The 18,714-nt window shown below is 39.0% G+C and overlaps 1 protein-coding gene across 1 annotated transcript in view; it reads left to right on the forward strand.

The window, feature by feature from the left end:
• SPTLC3 (serine palmitoyltransferase long chain base subunit 3) overlaps positions 1-18,714 on the forward strand; it is a 99,237-nt gene that overhangs the window by 49,846 nt on the left and 30,677 nt on the right. Inside the window, exons 7-8 of the mRNA XM_074820581.1 lie at positions 10,067-10,191; positions 12,351-12,444. Coding sequence (XP_074676682.1) covers positions 10,067-10,191; positions 12,351-12,444 — 219 coding nt within the window. The remainder of the gene's footprint in view (positions 1-10,066; positions 10,192-12,350; positions 12,445-18,714) is intronic.

Genomic DNA, 18,714 nt, shown 5'->3' on the forward strand with positions numbered 1-18,714 from the left:
GTTGGTTTTTTTTGAAGTCTCATTTCCAGACAAATAATGCAAACCTTGTTGTCTGCTTCTTATCTTGTCATCGTGGTTTGATTTGCCAATAATAAATATGTCAGTAACGCCACTCAGAGAGGGTTTACAGATTGACCCTACTTTCCTTTTGTAGGTGACCCATCTGGTGACTGCAATATATTGTTTAACCTGAATTGCATGCTTGAAAGTGGTCACCATTACTAGTCATCTAAGGTACTGAAGGAACATTTCTCTGTGTCTTTTTCTCTTGGATTCTATTTTGTCTGAGAACATTTCAAGCTGTTTTCAGTACATCAAAGAATATGCCTTTATCTTTTGCAGAATTTTTTAGATGGAAGACTTGCATAACTTTAACTGATTCTCAAAAAAGAAAAAAAACTTATTAAAAGATTGGTTCTGTCTTCAAATATTAAAAATCTTATTAATTAGTTTCATCTAGTCTGTTTTGAGAGTCAACGCATACAGAATTTTAGGACTTTCTCTTCATCTGAACTCCTATGCAGTACTCAAAGTTATCTCGACAGATTGAGCCAAGTTTTAGATTCAATCTAATTGCTTTCACAACAAATAGTCCCACGAACTTCATTCAGACTATACACAATGCAAGAATAAGCTACAGATAAAGAGCATTGTACAAGTCTTGTCAGTATCAGTATTTTAGGGAATGAATTTCGGAGAGCAGCTTGGACATCAAGACTTAATAAAATAGGAAAGCAGGGTGTTAAGACCTGACTTAGATGGTGTAGGTGAGCAGTTCTAGCATTCTGTCCTAGCCAGCTAACAGAGAGCCTCTGCTTGTGTAGTCAGTGGAGAGAGAGGTTGCTCCACAGAGCAATTTTGAGCAACGGTTTCTTCATTGACCCTGGCTCTGTTGGAGCCTGTCTACCGCCAAGAACTGTGTCAAGAACCTAAGGAAAATAACTTCTTATTAGTAGTGTGGATACCCTCTTTGCTTTTTCCTTTAACTTCTTGTGCTGCTCCAGCTCTGTTCTGGTTCACAGTTGAGCAGATTTGAAAAATGCTATCCCAGTTAAATATATATATATACAATCATATACTTCAAGAGACAGGTAGGGAAGGGTCTGTATGAAAGGTCTTACCTTTTTTAATTATCATTGGCCATCTTCATCTTAGACAAATAGAACAGAATGGTTTTGTTCCTGAGTAGATAACATTTCAAAACTTTTGTTTTTATTGTGTGGCTGAGCTAAAGTGGTTTGAAGTAAAAATGCAGTGAGCTGTAGGAACCAAAGCTGTAAATTGCCTGTGGGGTCCTAATCCAAGAGAGCACTTGAACATATTTCTAATTTCAAACTAATTGACTTTGAAAGTACTGTTCTGTTTATGTGCATTTAAGTGTCTGGCATGTTCAGGGTTTTACCAAGATCTCTCTCAAAGCAGTGATAGGTCTCTCTTTTTGAGAAGGATCATTCTACTACTTTGAGAAGATTTCAGAGAGGGGGTAAAACAAAGAAGAAACAAATAAAATTAATGCAAGTGATGTTTGAAAGAATACATGATGGTAAAACTGTCTTTTGTGGTCTTCTGCCTAAACTCCTCCTCTTATAACTGTGCAGACTGGAGTGAGTATAAAATGCTGTCATAACAGAATGTTGTTGCAGGTAGTTTGTTCTCAGAATAAGTTAATATGGATTTTTTAATGTGGTTGTTTGTATTTTTACAAAACTGTGCTGTATTAAGGAAACTTAGTGAAGCTAAACCTTGCTAAACATAAAACAGTTATTCTACATTCCCAGAAAAGTAACTTAAGACTGTGTGTAAACAGTTCAAAAACTAACTTCAGTGAGAACCGTGAAGCCCTTCTCATGCTTCCTCTAAAATCATAATGCACATGCCGCTTGAACAGACATTCCCATTTAAGCACAAAAGCATAGGAAACTGATAAAAACAGTGGCTAGTCTTCCTAGACTTGTCCTCCGTAAGAAGTTTTAAGGCTTTTCACTCCATTTTTGATTCCATGCTCTTTTTAAGTTATAATAATAATAAATCACTTTCTTAGCATAACAGTGTCATTTAAGACACATTCCTGAGGCTTTTGTGGGACTTTCAATCTGAAAGAGAAATATTTTCCTTTTTTTAAGACCAAGCTAACTATTATCCCTTAGGAGCGAGATCTTGGGGTTATAAATGGTAGTTCTGTGAAAGCATTAGCTTATTGTTCAGTGGTCAGAAAGCAAATCAAATACTAGAAATCATTAGGAAGTGAACAGAAAGCCAACCATAGAACCTCAGTATGCTACTGCATAAAGCTGTGGTTTGCTGTCATCTTGAGTGCTCTGTGCAGTTCTGGTCAAAAACATTTAACAGAACTGGGAAGTGTCAGAAAAGGGCAACAAGGATCATTAAAAGCCCTCAAACCGCTTCTGGGTGAAGAACTATTGAGCTGTCTTCAGCTGTCAGAAATGCCTGTCATCTGGCTCAAAAAGAGCCTAAAGGGGAATATTATAGAAATCTTTGAAATTATGTGTGACATGGAAGAGTGGTCAGGGTTGGCTGTTCATTGTCTCTTCCACTACAGGATCTACAGGGCATTGTATGAAGTTGGTAGCAGGTTTCCATCTAAATACAGGAGGCAACTCTTCACATTGGAGGCTGCCAGACCCAAGGAACTCATTGAAAAGAAGGCTGCAGATACTAAAACTTTACGCTCCCTTGCATTGTAGGAGACACTGGCCACATACAGAGGAGACATCATTGATGGTTATTAGAAATACCAAAACTATTGTCTGATTCAGATTGTCCTTATACTGAAATTATTTAGAAGCTGGGATGCTACTATAAATATGTTTGTCCTGCTTTCATTCTTCCCCAGACATTGATACCAGACCACTGTCAGATGAAGGATTATGGGCAAAAGGGACCTTTTGTGTGGATGCTAATACTAGTTGTTTAACATTATTTTATGTAATTAGTTATTTAGTACTCATTTATATTATTACTTATATGTCTATAGCCATTGATGTATAATCATTAATACTAGACCTGTGGACTAGCAAATCATTGTACAAATTTGTCTTGAATCAGAAACGTGCATATACTCATATTTTTATAAAGTTGGGCAGTGTTTACGATAGAGGTAGCATATAAGGAACTAATGAAGCAGTAACCTGGCTGTCTTCAGTGTTTCTGAGGACATCAAGACTAAAAAGACATTAAGGGAAGACACTTAAGAGATTAACAAGAGCTGCACATATGCTTGGGGCATGTCTTCTAAGAGCAGTAGCTTGTGTGAATGTGTGAAAGTGGTTGTTTGCAGATGGTAGGCAGAAGGCAAAAAACGCTGATACCATGATCTGCTTAGAGGTGAAAGACTTTTCAGTTCTGTGTGGTACATGGGATGGAAGTAGTCCCTGAAGGATCTTGGCAGCAAAAACTTAAGCATAAGAAAAATTCTTCAGAAAATTTCCGAGCACGTAGAGATGTAGAATGAGGACCCTGTTGGTCAGAGGGACAAGTTGGGAGGAACGATAGGACCATTCTGTACGTACCATGTCTGACAAAAGTGTGTAATGTTTTTCAGGTGTAATTTAAATTAAAACAGTTTTGTCAGCAGCAGTCTCTCCTGCAGGTGCAAAAAAAGTAATTTTTTAAATTTCTTTGGCTAGTTAAGAAACCGATCAGAACATGGAAAAAGCAGGAAGTTTTGTTTTCCGGAAATAAACATTGGGTCTGAGACAACAATTCTTAAATGTTGCAGGATTTAAATAACTGGAAACCAGCTATTCAAGTAACTGGATTATTTGGAATGTTAGGGAATTTCATGTAAACTACCCCCAAAAAATCTCTATAATATGTTTTATTAATGTTTTATTTGTTCTAATCTTCCTCTCAAAAGTGTTTTCTTTTAGCTTAATAAAAATTCTAACAAGTAGGAATCTAAATAAATTTGAAATAGCATGTATTTCCTCTGTACAGTGAAAGGAATGACAACTTGAATGCGAAGTCCTTTTCCCATGCAAATCAATGTATTTTAATGGCTAGAATGGGACTTGCCTACTATTGGAGGCAGGCTGACAAACCTTTTGTCTGAGCCCATCCTGTCATTCTTTTTTTATAATCAACCTTTTCTAAGCAACATAACTTAAAATTATTAAGGGAGAAATATGCAAATGATTATTTAACACTGTTTGCTGATTGCAGATAATAATAAAATCAGTAATGTTACACATTTTTTAAGATAAGGCAGGTTATCGTGCCCTGAACTCTCCTAGACTTAGCGCCAGGACGGTGACGGGGCTGTCACATGAGCAACTAGTAGTTCCACTGCTCTGTTTATCTAACTCACCATTATTCCGTATGGAGATGATCTACGTGAGTAACAGGAGCAAATGTATCATTAGTGCTACTTAAGCAGCCAAGCAGGATTCCTGCCTTCTGAAATCTTCTCCTGTGATTATGCCTTGGACCAAAAGACAAGATGGAGCCTGCACAGAACACTTGCAGGTGATTCATTCTGGAGGGCATGGTTAGGAGGTTACCTTTTAACGCCTCAGTTGTAGGGTTTTTTGTTTGTTTGAGGATTTTTTTATATCTGATTGTGATCTGATTTCTAAAAAGCAGACCTGTTAACCTGTGCCAACGCTTAAGCTGCAAAAGTATCTCCATCCCCTTCACTTCCTTCTGTTAGGTTCTAAGGCCTAGTATGAATTTCTAGCAGCATTTCAAGAAAGTAAAAATAGTTATTTGGTCGTTCTTTCTTTTATACCACTTCAAAGCTTTAATTAGGGCCAGGGCTTGTTTTAAACTCAGTACTGTACAAACACAGAAATAAATGGTCCATTTTTCAGTTAGGAAAAGAGATAAGGAACTAAAGTTCACATAATTTACAATTTTCAAGTAAGAGTTTAAGGAGAAATACAGTCGTGTAAATAAGAATTAGTCTGTATATATATGTATTTCATAATCTTGGCTACTTTCTGATAGGATATGGTATAAATTAGGAAACAGTTCATGAGAGGAATTTTCCTTCCTTGTTATCTCCTATTAACATCATTTTCCTTTTTGCACCTACCCTTTCATAAATAACTGATCCAAATTATGATCAAAGGGTCAGGTTTGTTCCTGGTATTTCACCATTGCAGAAGTATGCTTTGCAAAGCATGATTAAGCTTCTGGCAGATGGAACTAAAGGCATCAGGAGTAACTAAGGGTTGTGTGACCTGTTTAAAACCTAAAATATCTCCAATATATAATGTTATCTATGTACATGCAAGTATTTAGACACTTAAGATACTGTTATCCAGGCTTTGGCATGAAGAGACTGGACTTAAACTGTAAATTTTAGCCTTGTGTTTTTATAAAGTAAAAAGACAAAGAAAACCGGAAGATCTAAATTAAACTGGAAATTTTGTTAAAATGAATATACTCTTTTCTGAAAATCAGTAAAGTACACAGGTACATTATTATATCTATGACACCCGCAGCATATTTGCGGTATGAAAGCCTGATCAGCTGGTAGCAACATTAAGGAAGCTTGAGCATTTCGTTTCTTTCAAATGCTTCCTCAAAACCCACTTGTTTTGGGCCTCTCTTATGAACATGCAGTGTTAAATGAGGCAACTACACAACATACCACGTGCTTCAATCCCTCTCTCTTACCAATTTGTATCATCCTATAAGTTTAGGCTTTGCTCTTGTAGTGGGCTCTGCAGGACCGTGATACCACCTGCATCATCCATTCTTGTAGAATGGTGTAAATAAATAATACACTTTCTACATCGTCTGTTCCTTCATCCTTCTAGTAATAACTCACCCTATCTTGCTTTTGTAAAAGTGTGTATTGTTTCAGTAATATTATTTTTTTCATCTCTGACAAACATTGTTACTAGAGAGAGTTTGTGACCTTAAGTTTCAAACATGACAGGGAAGTTTAGGTGTTTTGTTCTGTTCCCCGCCCTCCTGAGGATACCTCTGACAAACTTCATTTTCACAGAGTAATGGTTCTTACTCACCTTGGTGAGTCGCATCAGTGATCCATAGGATCCCCAGTTGCTGTTCATATGTACAAGTGGCTTTTATGGGAATCTGTTCTTTTTCTTTCAACGACTTGTTTCATATATCAGCTTAACCCTCCTGCTTTTGTTTAACTTGAAGCAAGGAGGTTATTTTGCTCTCTTCTTTGGGTCTCAGAATTTCAGATGAAAAATCGTGTTAAAGGATACTGTTGCCAGTGTTGGCAGTTTAACCAGTACATTGCATTAGCACATAAGAACCTGAAAGTCTGTATTGGTCAGACTAACCAGTAGCATAAACCACCTTGTCCAAGCTGAAAGTGTCAAAGCTAAATAATGAACTGTGTGGATCATGGGAAGTGCATTTTCAAGCTTTTATCTGTGTAGTAGACTGACACTGACCCAGGAGCATGGATAAGCCTATGAAGGCCTGCCAAAGCACAGTGTACTTCGTGTTCCCTGTCCCCAGAGTGCAGTGGCAAGTTAATGGACGGAACTGGGTCATCAGATTTTGAAAAGGAGGAGATTTGCTTTGGAAAGTGTGGGAATCTGTGGAGGTGGCTAACATTGTGAAAGTCCACTTTTGATAAGATCTTCGCTTTTACTTTCCATAACACCTATATAATCCTGAAACACAGTAACACCTGCTGTACTCTGTTGCATACAACGGTTCAGCATGGGGTGAAAAACTTTCAGAAGAATGTATTCCATTTTGTCTCTGAAACATGCAGGTAGCTTTCTCTTTTCCTTTTTGTCTTAAATCTTTCCCAGTAAGATGGCATAAGTTATTTAGTTGTGTCCTCATTTCTCAGGTCAAACCAAGCTGTACTCAGCATAAAAATCAGAGCGGGTACAGCATGGGGTACAGCAATTCTAATGTCTATACGTACGGCAAGTATAGAAGGTATCTGTGTATACAGTGTATTAATAAAAATGTATCTAGTATATCACTTTTCATTCACCAGATCATGATGCTGGTCTGAATCCAGCACAATACAAGACACTTTAAGGGCCATGATAACCTGACTTGACACTGCTAAGGTATTTAATGAAGAGCAGTGTAATTACTGCCTTTCTTATGTACCTTGAGATGGAGCAGCTTGTGCCAGTGGAAGTACCTTTGGATCAAATTTGCATCTGTCTGGTAGTGCTGTTTATGCTTGTTGGGGTGGTTGGTGTGACCAGCTGGGAATGCTAGTGGACAAGTCTCATTCCAGCAGAGCATATCTGACCCCTTCTATCCTCCAGTGGAGAGAAGTGATACAATTGGTGCAGTTTATACGGTGTCCAAAGACTGACATATACTGGAGAAATCTTCTGATATAATTAAAGAATTGCATAACTTTATTTAATAAATACCCCTTTTACTTTAAACTTGGGAAAATGCAAGCTGGTGTGCTTTATCAGCTCTACTCAACATATATCTCCGTCACAAACCTCCCACTGTCAGTACTGAAGTGTATTGTATTGTTTCTGCAACACCTCAGCTACTACCTATAATGTTGCCCTTATAATTAAAGTAACTCAAAGCCAGGGCTCATTTTGCAAATCCTTGTCATTCAGGTTTTGGTTTTGCAAACCAAAGCCCCGTTGATTCCAATTTGTATTCCAGGATTTGTAGGCAATAGTGATATACAGTATCATCTGCGTTCACTGTTAAGATTAGTAAATAATAAGTAGAAATTGGTCACTTTCAGAATGTCTCATTCTTCACCATCCCAAAATCAATAAAAATAGGTCAAAAATGTGCTGTTTCTTTCTGGTTCATCTAATAGATACTTGAACAGAATAATCTGTAGTGAGTCAAGCTTTCTCGTTTGTAAAAACAGAAAACATATGATGCAACCCCAAAAAGCAATTTAACTCCACCCGAGTAGTGTCAAATTTACCCCTGGAAGAGTCAGGGACAATTTTCTCATGCCTTAAAATGCCTGTCTTGCAAAGCACACTCAGCTTGTTTCCCATGCTTTCACAAACCTCTTTCTAATTCAAGCTGTGACCATAGTGTGGTTGGCTTCAAGCTTCCATTTCAGACTTCATCTTTTCTTTATGTGCCGATAGCTGTCAAGCAACAAAATAACATCTGCAGGGAACACTAGGGCAGCTGACCATGCTGGGACCCTCAGTTATCAATGGGTGCTGTAACCAGATGGAACACTAACTGGGCCCAAAACACAAAAAATAGAGAACTAACCATAGAAATACACCCTGAGACCTACTGGGCTTACAAGTTAAGATGTGGATTCTCACACACATCTCCAGTGAGCGGCTCAACTCTGAAACACTATGTGGTTTTGTATTTCAAGGAGCTTGGCTACTAAGTGGTGGCTGTGTGCAGAGCCAGCACATGTCCTTGTGTATCTCGGGATCTACAAAAGCAAAAAGTAGCCATCCTCAAAGAGCTTCACGCAGTCAGCGCACATCTACTGGAGGTTCTGCAGAGCCAAATTTTCTGCGTCGTGTTACCTAACTTATCGGAGCCCAGAGCTAGAGACAGCCCAGCTCAATGTACATCCAGTGTGATACAATGAGTGCAGAGACACTCTTGAGGCTCTGCAAGAGTTGGCTGAGGTCTAGCAGAACCCGGGCGGGATCTGTGCAAAATCACGACACCACTGATCTTTACTGTCCATGTAACCCAGGTTTTTCCAGAAACCACATGATCCTTACTCCTTATCTCCCTGGCTATTGGAGAGTTACCTGCCTGCATGATATTTTTCATGTTCTGTTTCCAAGTGAATATCATTCTCACTTTGGATATTTAATGAGAAAAAATAATAAAAACACTACCTCACTGTAATCAGCTGAGTTAATGTTGTTGCTGAAACTGTACTGCTGCCATTTTTATTTGATTCTTTTTTTTTTTTTTAATGACCTTTCCTCCATGATGAAGGTAAGATCATCTTCCTGACTCATCATTCTTGTTGAGACACTCTAGCCAAGCTTCAGCTTTCCTTCATTCATCTGCCCATTGTCCATCACAGAGAACACAGATTTCTTGTTCCCATCAATTGTAATTCACTTTGCCTGTGTGATTGTGACATCAATTTGTGTAGCACAAATGAGGTGAGGTATTCATTTCCCTATTTTTTTTCTTCTGTTCCCTGCTTACAGCCTCATTCATAGGGGAAACGCTCTGTCAGAATCCACAGGCCACTCTCTTTTCTTCCCCACAGATCATCCTGTAAGAGTCCCTTCTGCCTTGGTACCTGCAATGCACAGCCAGGCAACCAAAGACTAGAGAGCTGGCAAGTTGAGATGATTCATTACTGTTCAAAGTTATTTGTTATCTCAGTCTCTTAACACCACTCTTTTGTTTGTTGCCTTCTGTATTTTGTCATCCTCCATTGTGAGTTGGGAAAGATATTGCTTTTGTTGGATAGTTGGAGCACCTTATTTGTTTGGAGACTCCAGGCACTCATATTAGATAAGTAACATGTGATAAAGAAGACTCTCTAGTGTTGCCTTATCATTTATGTCTGACTGTTGAGAGGGAGGGAAGAGGAGAGTTATCATCAATTAAGGAGAGTGGCATAGCTTTTACCTTCCAAAGCAGAAAAAGACAGAGAACACCTTTTTTTGTCTATCCGTATAAAATCATAGCTAAGGATTTTGTACACATACATAGGCACCCAAGAAAAAATGGAAGAATTTTGTTGCCATCGGTTTTTGCTTTCACATCCAGAGAGAACTCAAGAATGACTAAGTCCAACATTTCCTATAAAAAGGAGGTATTTTTGTCCTCATTGTAGGGGGAGAAAAATTACTTTTCAGAATAAACTTCATCAACAGTCGTTGTTATGGAAAAAGGAAACTTTTTTCCTAAAGCAAGTGCTTTGCTACCGTAACAGCAACAGTATTTGTTAACATTAGTTATAGCTGGTTTACATCCTTGATTTTTCTTGCATTATCCCACATGCACAAGATACAAATGGAAAACCTTCATTAGAACTTCATGTCATATAGCTTAAAATGACGCACTTCTAGCCTGTTCTTTTTATGTTTTATGTCCTTACAATTAATAACTTCCACAATTTAATGAGATTTAAGATTCCCTGTGCTTATTTCTGCAGGCACCCTAGACAAACATGTAGAACTAGAGAAACTTGTGGCCAAGTTCCTTGGTGTGGAAGATGCTATGGTGTTTGGCATGGGCTTTGCAACTAACTCGATGAATATTCCAGCCCTTGTTGGGAAGGTGAGTACTTCCTTAAGGAACACATAGAACAATCATTTATTAATTGTTTTAACAACTACTGCAGTATTCTGGGGACACATTAAGTGGAAAGGCTTGATTGAGGAACAAAGCTTGATATCAGGAATGCATGAGTCATAAGGCTGATGACCTTGTGACCTTAAATATGCTCCTTCATCATTTTTTCTATGTCTGGATGTTGCTATCACACGTACCATACCTAACACCTATTTAAGAATGAGTGATATGGTTGTTTAGCCTCTCTTGACAAAGTTGCTTCTCTCTAAAAAGTAAGCAAATGTCGCATCCCATGTCTCAGGTGACGATGAAGTATTTGGACTACTTGCAGAGATATTGCCCAGCTACCTGTGGTGAAAAATGATTAGGATATTTTTTACAACACTTTCAGAAAAGAGAAAGCACAGTGTTTAGCCTTTCTGATGAACAGATCTCCATCCAGCCCTGCAAAGCTGTGAGCAAAATGCAAGTCTAAAAATTGTGACCATATGACAAAAGTTGGGTTCTTATTTGGTGTTGAAGGGACTTCATCTCCAATTTGGGGTACGTAACACAAAGGCATGAAAATCCATCATCCTGTCAACACAACTCCTGACATAACAAGTAGATACACTGTGCTGTTAGCTGAGAAAGTGGGTAGCTCCTCTTTAGTTCATGCAAGTGTGAAACAGTATGAAGTGTGTCATGCAAGTGTGAAACAGTGTTTCCCTCTTGGTGGAGGTGGAATGAACTCACTGTGTAGTGTATGATCAAGATTTCTTCTAAAGCACTGGCGTAGAGGTGGAGTCACTTCTTCACTCACTATTGAAGATGAGTCCAGCTTTTGCAAGAGATTTCTAAAATACATGTGTACAAGGGTTGAGCAGGGAGAACTGCTTCAGCTGCCCAGAACACAAACTTCAGTCTGCAACGGTGCTGGAGAAGTTGTCCAGCAATTTCAAAGGGAACAGACACAGAGAATTAATAAAGGTAAATTTATGAAAATGCAGACATACATAACAGTGTAAGATACTTGTCCCTTGCTTAGCTATAAAATAATTTTGCCTCACTTAGCCGGCCTCTGTCAGAGGTGGGATATTTAGATATAAGTGGCACAAATAAAGATGTTACTTATATGTATTATATAGAATTTAACACTGTAGTATATATTAATATTATGTAGTATTATCATAAATTATATGTATTACAGATATTATGTAATTTCCCTATGTTGGGGAAATTTACTCCTAAATTTTCCTCTATAATTAAGCCTAGCAACCACATTTTCTTGTCAAGATGCATATACTCTTACTGTTAGTTCTGCATACCAGTCTTTAGGCAGATTTGTGCATCTCTCAATTTAGGCATAATCTGTGTTTCCAAAATAATTATTTACTTAACGTTGTATTGCCCTTTGGGTACTGAAACCACAGCACAAGATGTATGATAGAAAGCAGAGCTAAATTAGGTTTGCAGCTTGAATTTCAACTGTGAATCCTGGCTCCTGTTAATATAATAGACAAAGTTACTTCTCCTGCATTTCTCTCTTAGTTTCTAAAAAGAAAAAGAGTTTTCAGCTGAGTTAATTAATGAAAAATATACTACAGGTGAACTGTATATGCATTTACCAGAGAAAGACTCTGCCTAGTGCCTAGGCTCCACTCATACCTCAATAGAGGTTTTTGAGGCATCAATCTGTCCCGATCTCATTTCTGCAGCTCAAAGTGCTGATGTCAGTCCAGCTTCAGTATCACTCCTCCTTACGTTACTGTTATGCAGCCTTAATCTATGGGGTGGTGACTGCATTTTCCTTATAGCACAAAATAGACTGTAGACAGGTGGTAGAGGAAGCAACATCACTTGATTTTACTATAAAGCAGTCAATCTCTACTAGGGTTACTCACTACTTTCCAGTTACAGGAAATATTTGGCCCCTTTGCACCACCTGGGAATGCCTGAGACTCTGATCCCACAGTTTCTGCCTGCCTTTGCAGTGCGTCCTGGCACCTTCAGAAAAGTGGCAGAAAATCCAGTTCATGTTTAATACTTACAGCTTAATTGGTGTAGTGCTATCTCACAAACACACGTGTATGCTGACACACACACGCACGCATGTCAACAGCCTCCAAATTCATGCAGATGCTTATTGTACTCCTTCTCCACAGGGCTGCCTCATTTTAAGTGATGAGTTGAACCACACTTCTCTCGTTCTTGGTGCGAGGCTTTCAGGTGCTACTATTAGAATCTTCAAGCATAATAGTGAGTATTGAAGTTGGAAATATTTAGAGACAGAGTTGTTCACACCTCAAAGGCAAGAACACTTCATATCAATGCTTACTTTGCTGTAAGTTCCCAGATAATACTTTTGTCCAGGCAGAAGGATTAACTGTTCAATATTATGAGTGATTTCTGAAGGGGAAAAATTAATACCGTAATCGTATAATTGCTATTGTGCATGATTTGGGTCACCAGGTTGGACCTTAATTTCAAAATCCAGAGTCTTAATCTTGTTGCTGTCTTTTTGACACACTGAATGACTGTGTGCTGTCATAAAGGTTTTATTTTTATTGTCACTATAGCCAAAATACTACAAACGTACTTACAAAAATGTACTCCATATTTCCTGCCTCTGTTTCTAGCAGGTTCAGTGCAACCAGTTACATTAATGTGGCATTACTTTGAAATGGTTACGCTGAATTCACAGGGGGCTATACCAAAGATGCAGGTGGTTATATCAAGAGCATCATCCCAAATATATGCTTTAAAGTATAATTTTAGTATAGAAATCACACATTAACTTTGCAATCATATAATTATTTTCTAAAATACTGATGCTTTTTAACTTCTATTTAGTTAATGCTGCTGTGGTTACTGTCAGAGACATTGTGGCTGGCTTTGATGACAAGAGCTTGTTCTTTTCCCATATTCCCAATTGCAATTCCCCTTTCCATCCCCACTGCTGCCACCAGGCAGTGATTGCAACAGAGGTTAAGAAGCTAGAGAAGTGGTGAGGAATGAGCAAAGAGTTCTGATCACCTTTTTTAATAGCTAACACAGTCCCTTCTCTTTATTAAGTGTTGTGTTCAGCCCTGAGGTGACCTGAAATGAATTATGCATATGCTATAAAAAGGCCTAAGGATCTGTTGGAATGAAAAGCACACTATAATTATAATATAAGGTGTTGTTATAATTAATATCTATTCATAATTTGGCCAAGAAGCAATTTCTGAGGATCATTCAATAATTAAAGATCGTCTGAACCTGAATGTTTGTACAGAAGTAATTATTCATGGATTAGCCTGTAGCATACCCCAACTTGGTTCACGTCCACAAATCTGGATATCCTAGGGATGGTTGCTATACCAGTCTTTTTTCAACTCTTCCTGGGTTTGTTCAATGCCTTATCCCATTCAGACTTAGGTTTGTTTCACATCTGGCAGGATGGCCTCTCACTATCCAAACCCAAATGTTCTCAGCCTCTCCACCCATCTATACTGCATGCAGCCCAGCTGGCTTGTGTTGTTTCCCACAGCATTTCAAAGAACATTCCAGTTTGAGGAGTGTATTACTCTCAACTGCTAGGGAAACAGTGGAGACATCATTTGGAGCTGTTGTTCTCGCTTTAAGGAATTTGGTCTCTAACCATCCCCCAGTATCTCATTTTGCTCACAGGAACCTGACACCTAACCAGCCTCTGCTTGAGCTTATCATAAATTTAGGTTGATGTTCTTTTGAATAATGTGTGAATCTGAAAAAAAAGTGACCTGTCCAAAAGTCACTAATCCAGCACTGGAAAATGTAGACAGTCCCTTTAAAGGGTCTCAGCAAACATCAGTGGAAGCCCATCCAAGTTTCTCTGGAAAAACTCACTACTTTCTAGATTAGAGATCTGATTTGCCAAAGTCCATCTTGTGTGCCATTTCTGAGACATCATCGTAACTTATTTTCAAAATGAACTGTGGAAACTTATGCAAATACTGTTTGGAATTTGAGTGTCAACTTTTGTCATCACAATTTTGTAGGCCTTGAGTCTAAATCTAAGTTGCGTTTAGAGGACACTTTATGTGAAGAAGCTTCACACATTCATGCTCTCTCTCTCAGCCCCCTGTTAGTCTCTCAGTTCTGAGTTCCGTGGTTAGAAAGTCCTTTCTTTTGAATATTTCCTTAATCAGACCCAGGAGTTACACATCACCAACAGCTTTTAAAATCACCTGTGCGGGAATGTAAATATGTGCCTTTTGCTTTAGAGAAAATAGGATGTGTACTGGGGGAAGATAGCAGTGGAAAGCGTAATCCAGCAGGACTGCCTTTGTAGGATGCACGGTTTCACCCAAAACAAGGTGGACAGCTTTGTTCTCTGCGGATCTGTCAGGGAGTAGTGTAATACAAGTCAGTACAGAAAATTAATTAAGGGCACACATAACCAAAACTTCCAGCTTGTGTTAGGAGGGGTCTTTTCAGTTGGGCAGGTGCTTCCTTGTTTTGTTAGATCAGAGCTGTGTTGCTTACAGTCCCAGATTATCCTTCTTGCTAATGTGTGGATATATAGCATATATACAGGCATGCACACGCATGCCCAAATTGTCAGAGTATGTCACTGCTGTCATACTTGTGAACAGGGGAATTAAGCCATTATCCGTGTCATACTGCATGATGCAAAAGGAGGATTCCTTATGCTGTACTGGCCCTGTGGATGAATAGAAAACTTTACACCTTGAGTTACTACTTGAAGATCTTTAATAAGCATTAGTTTCAGCATCAGGTAGTAAAGTGTTTTGTCTTTTTAAAATCCTCCTCTGTATCCTAGTAGAAAAAGGCAATCCCCTCTGCCTCTTCTTTCCAAGAACAGGGGATTGACGTGTGTCATTTCATATCAGGAAATCAATGACCCTTTAAAGAGCTTGGCCCTGGGCATCAACCAGAGGATGTTGCTGTGTCAAAGGCTTGGTTAGGGCCCTCTGATGAGCAGTTGGAACAGTTCTCCAGCAAGGTGCAGAAACAAAGAATAAATCTGAGTCCTATCCCAAAGAGGATTAGTGCTTAATGTACATTTCATTCTTACTCGTATGTACGAAGCCAAGTTGCGTGCTGGTGAGAGTTGGCTCATCTCCTCTGGAGCTATGCCAAGTTACACATACATACTGTTTGGCCCAGTATTGCTCTACACTAAAGATAATAAAAGAGATGCCAAGCGGCACCACCACTAGTGCCCGAGACATGCTTTCTGGGCAGGAGAATCAAAAATCAATTCAACTCAGGCAGTAGATTTTGAAGTTAACCTTTTGCTATTAGAATGCAGCTTGAGAAAGCAGACTTTTCTCCATGGTCCTTGTTGCTTACATCAGCCTCTTTTGGAATGCTGTGTAATACCCTTGATAAAACTGCCTAAAACATATTTACTTTGGCTCCAGCTTCCTTGGTTGCACATGTGTAGAAGAGATACTGGGAGAAGGGTGAGGTGTGAATGTTTGTCGCAGTTATTATAAATGGTTATCAAAATGAGGAGGAATAATTATGTAACAATTTAGTGAAGCAACGTTATATTTTCTGAACCAGCTACTTCCTTAATATTATACAAAAACCATGCAGAGGTGTGTGCTAGTAACCTCCCTTTCTAACAAGCTTGCCATTGTAAACCTCTCTCCCCTCCTTTTTTACCCCCTGTTATGGAAAAACTATTTTTAAAATAAAAATTATAGGAAAATGTGTTCTACGATAAAAATAGTTCAGAAAAGGGAGTAAAACCTGCCATTTTAAACTTGCTACTGAAGTACATTCGTCTTTCAAAAGCTATGCTGTAGCTAACTCTGTAAAATTCTGTGTTGTTTCAAAGCATATAATCTGTAATACTGGATCTATTTGTCATTACACAAAAGTAAATAATTGTGCTTATTTCATTAGTAAGCCAAGAAGTAATCTCTACCTATTACCTTAATTATGTATAATATAATTTTATTCTTACACAAGTTAATGAAATTCTATTTCATTAAGTGGGTAGCTGTCCTAGGCGTTACACTTTCCACAAAATATCTGAATGGTTTTCTAGAACAGATGAAATTGTTAGACCTGTCTGCTTCTCCTAAGTAAAATAAAAGGCACCTAGAGATGTTTCTCCTTTTTGACAAAAACATTGCACAGGTGTATGAGAAGGTTTTCAACCCATAAGGTGAATAATAGAACAAAAATGTGCTGTGGACCTATAAGTACATTTTTATTTGGACATAGGAATGTGCCCTGCATCCTGCCTGCCAGTGAACAATCCCTTCCTTGTAAACAGACAGGAATTTACAGGCCTGAGAGAAATGGCCTGGGCTGAGAGAAATGCACAGGCACACAAATGCACAGGCACACACCCACAGATCATCTACGTGAGAAAAATTTAGGAGAATACTCCATTTCAGCCCTATAACTAAAAACTACTGAACAGGGCATTCCCTTTCTGTGGGCTCTCGTTAGCACTATTGCTAGTCTTCACCCTGCCAAGGTCACGCAGTGTGCCATGGAGTATTTGGCTTTTAAAGGACTTTCTCTGTTCCAGGGACTTGTGAGTTTTTGTGGGTGCTAGCAGCAAAGCTCAGCTCCCTGGAGCCCCTGCTCCGAGGAACGGGTGTAGGGGGATTTTTTTATTTTTTTTATTTTTTTTTAATTTTGGGACCTGAGCAGTCCTAAATTTATTCAGTACTGCTTTTAATGGGCTAAAATCATTCTGACCTGCCCATAAAGCACCTGTCTTTTGTCTCCCCTGCTGTGGTGTGAGCACCATTCAAGCTGCCATTCCCCAGGCAGTGACTTGTTTGGGGAGCTAGAGAAGAGCTGCAATTCTACACTTGAAATGCAGCCAGCAGCACGGTCCAACAGCTCGTATGCAGTGGGAGAAAGGTGGGAGGCTAAAACATCTCCCTGCCTCTGTGGCAGTAGCGGCCTTGCCTTGGTTAGTTTTGTGCCAGGAGTCTGATGTTACCCTTACCAGGCCTGGGCTCCAGGGACCCTCTTCCACCCTCCCCACGTGGCCAGCATGGGGGTCCTTCAGCTATATGGGGACTACAATCTTGGATGTTTTTATTTCCTGGCCCAGGGAGAGATTGACTTATCACCTGCTCTTTTTCATTTCTAAGAAAATCTTTTATTAATACCATATATTTTAAAGCACTTTTTCAGAACCTCTGACTTTTATCTTGGTTAAATATTAGCCAAAATGCCTTGACCCTTCCAATAAAACTTGAAAAGCAAACCCAAATAGCTAACCATTAATCAGCTTGTGATTTTATCAAGAGTTTTCTGTCACAGCAGTTCTGGGTCTTGTATTGGCATCAGGTGCAGCAGTTTTGGGTCTTATACGGCTATCAAGTGAAAGACTATTTCTGTTCGTTCAGTGGATGGATGAGTGTGTTACTCTAACTTCATCCAAGTGAATTCTGTTCGTATCAGCCTGTATAAGAAGGTGCTGTACAAGGCTTAGGATTTGTTTATTCCTTCTAATTCTACTACATTTTTCCCATATAGCATCAAACAACTCAATTGCAGTCACATTTTCAGGTTTAGATTTTCAACTGAAAATCTAAACAGCGTGAGCAGTCTGTGGGAATGTCGTGACTATGCACAGAAATCAGGCCATGTGGAAAAAAATTTTCCAGTTCTCTTCATTGCGAGGGCACATCAACATGCAATCAGAACAAGTGATACTACGAGGAGGGCAGGCAATTGCAAGGCACAACCAAGCACCTTGGTTAGATGAAAATCTGGCCTCTAATCTGGTGCTTGAATCCACATCTGAAATGGGAATCACAGTAGTGCATTCCTAGCTCCTCCTTACGCACCTTTTCAGAGTGTTGTGAAAGTAGTAAGGGGTTTTTTGGGTACTCACAAATCAGGTGGTTGATGACAGAAGTGTGTCATGCAGGTGTGAGCTGTTCAGGTTTCCATACAAAATATAGTTTCCTGCTTGGACAACTGCTGTGAATTTATGTTAATCCAACTGGCATTTCTCAGTCTACTCAGTCAAATTAATGCTTTGGAGTTCAGATATGTGTGCCATGAGGACACCTTAAAGAGAAAACACAGCTACCTGGAGAAGTTGTAGTTAACACTGAAAGAACTTTTAGACAGCAGAAGGCCCTTACCTTTCAGTGCAAATATATTCTCTAGCAAAAAAAGAAGGAAAGAAGAGAAAAAAGAAGTGGAAAACTGTAAGTGCATGTCTTTAAGCAAGCAAGCAAATAAAATAGGGGGGAAACAACAGAGATAAATGAACAGGTAAAAATTAGCAAAAATTCTCTTTGGTTGCAAAAAAGCAGAGTTTGCAGTGGCTTAGTGCAAGATGTTCCTTACTTTATTTATTTTTTTTCCAAAGGTGTTAGTGGCCCTTGAATTCAAGAAGGGAGGGCAGTGTTATAGCTATTTCAGAGCAGGATGAAAGGCACATTACCCACTAAGGTTTTGTCCTCCTTGAAGCCTCTGGCCACTATCAGAGACAAGATTATTGCACCAGATAGGTGGACCGCAGCTTAATCCAGTTTGGCATGTATTTCC

This window comes from Strix aluco, chromosome 3, assembly GCF_031877795.1.
Source record: "Strix aluco isolate bStrAlu1 chromosome 3, bStrAlu1.hap1, whole genome shotgun sequence".
NCBI classification, from domain to species: domain Eukaryota; kingdom Metazoa; phylum Chordata; class Aves; order Strigiformes; family Strigidae; genus Strix; species Strix aluco.